Source organism: Phyllostomus discolor, chromosome 6 (genome assembly GCF_004126475.2).
Source record: "Phyllostomus discolor isolate MPI-MPIP mPhyDis1 chromosome 6, mPhyDis1.pri.v3, whole genome shotgun sequence".
Lineage (NCBI taxonomy): Eukaryota > Metazoa > Chordata > Mammalia > Chiroptera > Phyllostomidae > Phyllostomus > Phyllostomus discolor.
In genome coordinates this window covers 74715347-74723904 of record NC_040908.2, presented here as the reverse complement: position 1 = coordinate 74723904, position 8558 = coordinate 74715347, and the positions used below count along the sequence as shown (strand labels likewise).

At 44.8% G+C, this 8558-nt stretch overlaps 1 protein-coding gene across 7 annotated transcripts in view; it reads left to right on the top strand.

Annotated features, from left to right (window-relative positions):
• The first annotated feature begins 1198 nt into the window (after positions 1–1198).
• IL1R1 (interleukin 1 receptor type 1) overlaps positions 1199–8558 on the top strand; it is a 58907-nt gene continuing 51547 nt past the window's right edge. For 3 of the 7 annotated variants that reach the window (XM_036028357.1, XM_036028354.1, XM_036028356.1), the window contains exon 1: positions 1205–1443. Coding sequence is in view for 1 of the 7 variants with exons in the window: in XM_036028351.1 (XP_035884244.1) it covers positions 5595–5666 (72 nt within the window). In the remaining 6 variants the exon portion in view is untranslated. Of the gene's footprint in view, positions 1444–5436; positions 5667–8558 lie in introns of those variants that run through there. The other 4 variants (XM_036028355.1, XM_036028352.1, XM_028515597.2 and 1 more) reach the window with 3 other exon arrangements.

Here is an 8558-nt window from a genome sequence, read left to right as displayed (position 1 = left end):
TTGTGAGAATCAGCACTCTAAAAAGGGATACTAAGAGATGATATTTCTGATAAATTATGATAATATTATGTCACCAGCTTCAGATTTGAACCTGTTCCCCTGAGAAAGAGGAACCATACAAGCTCTGGAATCATATTTTTAAAACATGGGAAACTGTCATTATGCCAGGCTACAAAGCAATGTTAGGGCTAATGAATTACTGCTGCTTGTTCCTTTACATTTTCCTCCAGCCCAGAATTTCTGGGGCAGCCAAGGTTAATGCGATTCTTGAGTTTCTGATGGGGATGTCAAGGCATGGAGTAGGGAAGCAAGACCCTGCCCAGCCTGGAAAGGATACAGGAAGGGATGGTGTGCTGTGTTAGGAAGGAAGCAATCATTTACTCACTGCCTCCTGGGAAGATGGCCCAGTAAGCCCTCAGAACAAGCAGGGTTCCAGTCACTTGCTGCAGTGGCCTGGGAAGAGCAGGTTTCAGGCTCTGCCAAGACTCTAGCCCTTCCCGCCCTGCATGGAGTTTTAGGTGTGGCCCTGGCCATTCCTTGCATTTATCTGAGTAAGAACGTCCTTTGCAAAACGAGTCAGTGGGATAAGTGGGTTTTAAGCTTAAGAGAATACCACGTCTGGCAGAGAAGATTGGTATGAAGACTGTGCCACCTGTAAGTTGCTTTTTCAGATGGAATATACCTACAACAATAAAAGTATCAGGTGACTCTAGTGTAACGTCAACTGTTTGCACGGATTTACACTAATTACTCATTTAATCTCTCCAATCACTCCAGGAGATAGGAGCTTTTAGGATACCTTTTCACAGCACAGGGACAACGAAGTTAGTGACCTGTCCAAGTTCACAAAGAGCTGGGGACAGGCTCTCTCTCAGGCTCCGGGAACAAAAGTGTGAGTTTTTCCGTCCGGCTGGAACTCTGGCCCAGGGACTTCGCAGTAGGGTGGCAGCCCGATTGCGATGTCTAGGTGAGAAGTCCCAAATTGCTTTGAGGGGGGGCCACAGTCACTGCCCCCCAGGCTGTGGTTTGGGAATGCGCAGCAGCCTCCCAGGGTCCCGGCAACCGAAGGGGTGTGGGGACGCCAGTGTGGCAGCGGCCGGAAGGGGTCGGTTAGGGGGTGGAGCACCAGGCCACTTCACTGGCTGTCCGGTCTTTCGGGGCCTTGCAGTCTCCGCCTTCTGCCCGCCCCCGCGCCGGGCGGAGTTGGAGCCAGTAGTCGGCCAGCAGTCAGGGTCGGCAGATTGAGGTCTGCTCGTACTCTCTGCCGGGAATACGCCCGGAACTGGCGCCGCGGCGGCTGGAGGAGAGATTGGTGCCGGCCAGCGCCCCCAGGAACGGCGGGAATGTGACTGTCCTGCACTGAGTCCGGAGCTCTCCGTCTTGGCTCCCAGGGTGTCCGGCAGGGCCGGCTGTGACCCCGCACTCCCCACGAGGCTTGCCCAGGTAGGAAGCTGGCGGGTGGAGGTCGCTGGTGGACGGCGTGTGGCTTCGCTGAATCACCTCTTCTTTCTGATGGGCGGAGAAAGCGTCCTATTACCCTTGGTCTTCAATTTGTATTAGGGGGGTTCTTTGTTTCTATTCCTGTTTGGAGCAAGATAAAGGTTCACATCCCTTTTGGGGGAGGGGACTTGGCGATCTTTCTGGGAAATTGTTGTAGGTGTCTATGTAAGGGGTGTGTGTGTGTGTGTGTGTGTGTGTGTGTAAACTGCTTCCAGGCGTTGTAATCCGACCAAGTTCAACTGGTTTAGGAGTGACCCTCTTAGGGGTACAGGAGTTTACCTCTTAAGCGTTTTTAGGCTCAGAATGATCAGGCTCCTTAACAAAATGAGGGATGAATGCCCTGACCACAGTGGGGTAGGGTAACTTGTGGACCCCCCACTTAAAGGACGATGCTGGGTGATATAGCTATAGACACCAAGACTTTCGTTATTCACAACAGGCATGTTTAGAACTTTACATTTTATAAGGCCCTTTACACTTGTTGCTCTTTCATCCTTCCGACAGTCTTGTGAGAGAGATGCTAACACCCTCCTTTTACATCAAAGGAAGCAGAAGCTTAGCAAGGTGATTAACTTGGAGAATGGGCACCCAGAAGGAGAGAGAGAATTCTGAACTTCAAACACTATGCCTTCTACTGTGGGGAAGCAGAATGCTTCCCAACAATTCCTGTTTACCAGCCTTTTCCCCCTGTTCAGCTGGAAGGGAGGAATGCTGCCAACAGGGTGTGCGGATTCCTGCCAGGGACAGTTGTCTGCAGAGTTTCCTGGATGCAGGGGATGCTCGTCAGATGGGCATGTTCCAGTGGTTTTAGCTCCAGACCTTAGAAACCTAGTAAGGGCCACCGATGCCATGGAGAAAAGATAAGCTGAGATGCATCCAACATGGAATGTGATGTCTGGGTCACCTTGCTTGGTGCCAAGCTTCTGGAAGGTGCTTGCTGAAGTGTACAAAATGGGACCTTTTTGTGCCTGTTGATGAACTGAGGGGAGGCAGAAGTGGTGCTAGGGAAGTTGATTACCTTCCCCTTCTCCCAATTTACTATGCAGCTATGGGATGGGGATTTGATGGGGGTAAGGATGTGGACCACCAGTCTGTTTCCTGTCTCATTTGGCTCACTGACATTCGACTCTGTGTGAAGATCACCCGTACCTGTCCGTCCACCTTTGGGTCACCTCCATGTGGGTCCCAAAAAGGAAAACCGACTGGCCCTCCATTTCCAGTAGGCTCTACTGAGCCTGGTATGACACAATGTGGCAACAAGTCTTTCTTTATGGCTTTGAGACAAGCACCATCTTTTGAGTAATTCCTTTATTATTTGTGAAACACTTCTTAGTATTAGAATAATTTATTTATTTAGCCAATGCTTATTGAATGTCTGCTATATGCCAGATACTGTTCAAAGTACTGAAGATAGAGCAATGACTAACATAGATGAAAATCATAACCTCTAAGAGACATGAATGTTCTGGGTGAAGTCACAGGACATATGCAGTTGCTCTGCATGAGGGGTTGCTATAAAGTTCTCCCCTTTGAACAGGGTGTGGGTATACTAGTTGCCCATAGGCTGGATACTACTCAGCATCTCCAGTGGAGGGAGCAAGAAGACAATGGACACAGGTACAGCTCCTTGATTCCCTAAAAAATAGAAGGGATATTGAGATAGACTGTGGCTTGGCTGTGCACCTGGACCAGGACAGATGGGAAACTTGTGGCTCGGATGTACCAGGGGGAGGTGGGTATCCACCTGGAAGAAGGTAGAGATGTTGAAAGAATGTCCCATGTTCAAAGTGGCAAAACTAAATAATTGCCGTGAAACCACCATAGCCTTGTGGGTAGGGAGGTACAGAGATTTTATTATTATGCTACATGACAGACCCTGTTCTTTTGAGAACAAAAGTCATCAGTGTTCACTTGACTTCTTGGCCATAGCCCAGACCCATGTTTCCCATTTGTTGCTATCCATGGGTGTTTGGTTTGTGTTTTCCTCTCTTTGAAGCTATCAGGTGGGCTGACAAAATCTGCAATGTCAGCAGCTTTGTTTCCCCCACTGATTGCAGGCTGTGGCCATAATGTACTGCTGCAACCTCCTGGCCGTGCTGAGCATGTGGGAGCATGCAAAGGGGCTCTGGCACCAAAACGATCCCACCAAGTATGAAAGGGGCTGTGATTACTCAAGGCCCGTGGTCACTGTTTTCTCTTTTCATGCATGTGGCGGAATAATAGAGACATTTTTTTTTATTCCCACCTGTTCTGGGAGGGATTTATAAAATGCCATAAATGGATGGAACTGGAGAGCATAATGCTGAGTGAAATGAGCCAGGCAGTGAAAGACAAATACCATATGATCTGACCTATAAGTGAAACCTAATTGACAAAACAAACAAGCAAGCAAAATATGACCAGAAGCACTGAAATAAAGAGCAAACTGAAGGTAACCAGAGTGGAGAGAGGAGGGCAATAACGGAGAAAAAAGGGGAAGGGTCATCAAGGAACATGTATAAAGGACCCATGGACAAGGCCAAAGGGGGGAAGGAACGAGAGTGGGGGTGGGAGTAGGTGGGGCAGTGGAAAGTGGTGGTGGGAAAATGGAGACAACTGTATTTGAACAACAATAAAAATAAATAAGTAAATATAATGAAACAGAATCAAGAGTAGAGACCAAATGGAGACAAAGGGTAGAGATAAAGCAGAGCCTGAGTCTAGAAATGAATACAGTAGTCCACAGTTTTACTCTCTATGGTTTCAGTTACCCATAATCAACCACAGTCTGAAAATATTAAGTGCAAATTTCCGGAAATAAATTATAAGTTTTAAATTGTGCACTGTTCTGAGAAGCGTGATAAATCTCTCACCATCCCACTCTGTCCCACTGGGCTGTGAATCATCCCTTTGTCCAGTGTCTCCATGCTTTATACACTCCCTGTCCATTAGTCATAGTCACTTATGAGATTGACTGTCACAGTATCACAGTGCTTTTGTTCAACTCACCCTGATTTTACTTAATTGCCTAAAGCTCAAGAGTAGTGATGCTGGCAATTTGGATATGCTAAAGAGAAGCCATAAATTGCTTCCTTTAAGTTAAAAGGTATGTATGTAGAGTAAAATACATACTATAGAAAAGGTTTGGTATCATCCATGGATTCAAACATCCACTCTGGATCTTGGAAAGTATCCCCCATGAATAAGAGAGGACTATTGTAAAGTGTAAACCTCACTGACTGAGCTATCTATGTTGCCAAGTGAGGCTACAAATGGGGAGACGAACCTGGTGCTCAGATCCTGTCTCTATCTTGACACTCTTGGAGATAGGGCTGGATCACAGAGCAAATAGATTCACATCTCCAGGGGTGTGCCCAGGCGCTGGTGTTTTTAAAGCCCCCAAATGGTTCTAACATGTACCCCAAGGTTGACAACACCAATACACATTCTTGTAGCCAATGGGAGACAGGAATCCTGTCTGGGTATAATTGCTGTGTTTTCAAGATGGAAAAAAAGTGCTCAGAAGTGAAAGCATTCCTGGTACAGAGAAGCCAGAATTTTCTTATGAAGGTCCCCTTTTGAGAACAAGTTAGAGTCTGCCTCCTGGAATGACTCCCAGTGAAAGTAGAGTTTGGTAACCGCATTTCAGCTGGACTCAGTGTGCTAACGTAGTGGGGGGGCTGTTGAGGCCCCATGGGCCCTGCGCATCTGGCTTCCCAGACTGGAGAATGTGTGACCTTTGAAAATGCAGCCAGTGATTCTTGAATAGGAGTTAAATTAAGAGTTAGATGCTGTCACTTTAGTTTAGTGCTGTGTACCTGGTTCAAAACCTAATACCCCCTTTTAATGCAAATATTTTAAAACATCCTTGTAAAAATTCTGAAGTCATATAATAAAACCTACAATATGTAATTAATATAATAGCAAGATGTAGAAAGTATATAGAAGTAATTTGTATTAAAATTGTGTATTTTGATGTGTGGGTGCTTGGGCTGAGCCAAGCTAGAAACTCATAAGATCACCAGGTGCTCCATGTTGACTGACTGTAGGACGGCCACAGTTACAGTGTGGAATAGATGAGTCCTGGTGGAGATCCAGATACCACTGAATGATGAATGACTCTTGGTCAAAGTTTTAATGGTATTCAAAGGCCAGTGTCTCAATTTTCAGAGTGCATTGTTGGAAAGGTCAGTATGTATGAAAGGTGTGCCAACAATACAGGAATGGTCAAAAGTAGATTTACAGTGTTCATATGGCAAATACAATAATTGATTATTAATACAAGAATGAACTCTGTGTTTCATGTACTCAGAACCATAAACCTACTCTTGACCTATCCTGCATATATTTTGTATAAGTGTAGGATGGAGTGAACTGCTGGGCTCAAAAATGATAAATGATGTTTTCCATTGGCATGAGTGTCTGTGTGATGTCTGCAGTCATGCAGGATGAGGGACAAGTCTTTACTGGGCAGAACTGCCTTTCATTGTTCTAGAAATGTAGCATCCCTGGCTTTCAGCACTAAATGCATATTTGTGAATATGCACTCTTCCCCACAATTTCCAAAATGCTTTTTCAGGGGCCATATTGGCCTTTTGAGAACCAGTGATTTCCTCACATCACTTGCTAGGAAATGAGTGGTGTTAACCTACATGTGTGCCTTTAAGAAGCAGGGTATGGATAGGGTGTAAGCTAGCTGTCCAGGGTGACTCATGTTAATTGTTCAAGTATCATGGAAATAATGATAGAAATGAAAACAGTGGGGGTCAGGTGCAATAGTGGGTGACAACTAAGGCTCACAAGGTAACTTTAGGGGGGTTGTAAATGGTTTATATCTTGAAAAAATATTCCTGGTGTATACAGTTGTCACAGTTAATGGAATTGTGCACTTAAGATTTGTTGTGTGTTTACTGTATGCGTATTTTACCTTAATAGAAAACCCACAGAAAGGAAAACAATAAAAATTCTTTTGGAGGATGCCTAGTTTTCTGAGATTACTATAGATCTACTGTTCTCACCTGATGGAAGGCAGTGCTTTGGGAAATTCTGACAGTTGAGTGGACATGTGTGGAAGGAACAAAGGAAGCTGGAAGGGGCTAGGCAGAACATTGAAAAAAGGACTGGAGACCAGAGACCAGAATTATTCTTGTCTCTTGGTCCAGTTCCTATTGGCCAGGGGCCCTAGGAGGTATCAAGGGGCAAAATGGGGACCTTGTTAAATTCCAGCCTTGTAGCCAAGAGGCTTGATTGTGCCCATTCCTCTCTGTACCCCTCTTGTGACAGTAATCCTATCCCTCTGTGCCCCCGAAGCCCATGTGAGACCACCCATCTGGTGGCTTCATGCCTTCTAATACCTGAATAACTTATAGCTCGTGGCAGCACTAAAAGCTCTGTGGCTATCTTTGCTTTGTCTTAATATCCTTGTGTATGCTATCCTTTGATGACTAATGAACACTCTTTCCCTCATTTGTACAGGTAAATGGTCACATCAATCTATTGTGAGCCAGGCTTTGGGATCCATCTGCTGTTGGAAGATTGCCAAGCTTTCAGTGTCCTTAGGATTTCAGGATTTCTGAGATATTGAATGTTTCTCTTGCCTCTGTCTTGGAGTAGTTTTGTTTGTTCATAGTTCTGTAAAGTTTTTTCTGGGGGGAAAACATGAGAGCTGGTGAATACGCAGTTGGGTTTTAGGATGTCTGTGGTGGAATGTATGCCACTCATCTCTGCAGAATGGAAACAGCCATGCCACATATGGAAACTCCTCTAGGGTCACTTTCATGTTCTCCTTCCCTCTCTTCCATTCTGGAAGCTGCCTCAGTAGTTAGGGTTAGGTGCCCTGTCTGACCCCATGGGTGTGAGTTTGTTGGACCCTGGTGCTAACATTTCTCATAATTGAGGTGAATAGAGATGACTGAGTGTTGACAGAAGGCAGTGCCTCTTAGGTTTTCCCACCAAAGGACTCCTCTTGGGAAATGAAGAATAAATGCTCAAATTAGTACCTCACCTTAAGAGCTGTTTCTTTGATGCTTTATGTTTTATCCCTTAGAGACTTTGCTTTTCACTTCAAAATATAGCCATGTTTTCTCTAATATAAAAATGATAATTGCCCCCAGAAAAATCTTTGGGTAAAGTCACAGACTCTGAGTTCACTGGGTACCTATAATTTCTCCTTGGAGGTAAGTACAGAATTCTCAAATGTTTTCTTCAAGAACTTTATAAATAAGTTTCTTTATGCCTACTCTTTAAAACTGACATTTTGGTTTTAACAGTATTGGAGACTGTTTAATAGTTGTTTGAATCCTTGTAACTGGTGGAGGTCATAATTTTGTTTTTTTTTATTTTATTTTATTTTAATCTTTGTTCAAGTACAGTTTTCTCCCCCCTACTCCCATTCCTGCCCATCCACCCAACCCTCCCCCCTTCCCCCCATTACCCTCCACCCCTAGTTTGTGTCCATGTGTCCTCCAAATTTGTTCCTGCAATCCCTACCCATTCCCGCCTGAAATTCCCTCTTCTCTCCCCTCTGGCCACTGTCAGACTATCCCCTAATTCAGTGTCTTTGGTTATATTTTGCTAGTTTTTTTGGTTTTGTTTTGTTGTTTAGATTCCTGTTAAAGGTGATATCATGTGGTATTTGTCTTTCACTGCCTGGCTTGTTTCACTTAGCATAATGCTTTCCAGCTCCATCCATGCTGTTGCAAAGGGTATGAGCTCCTTCTTTCTTTCTGCTGCATAGAATTCCATTGTGTAAATGTACCATAGTTTTTTGATCCATTCATTTACTGATGGGCATCTAGGTTGCTTCCAGCACCAAGCTATTGTAAATTGTGCTGCTATGAACATCGGGGTGCAAAGGTTCTTTTGGATTGGTGTTTTAGTGTTCTTAGGTTAGAGCCCCAGCAATGGAATTGCTGGGTCAAAAGGCAGATCCATTTTAGTTTTCTGAGGAAGTTCCAAACTGCTTTCCATAGTGGTTGTACCAGTCTGCAGTCCCACCAACAGTGCACTAGGGACCCCCTTTCTCCACATCCTCTCCAACACTTGTTGTTTGCTACTTTGTTTATGATGGCCATTCTGAC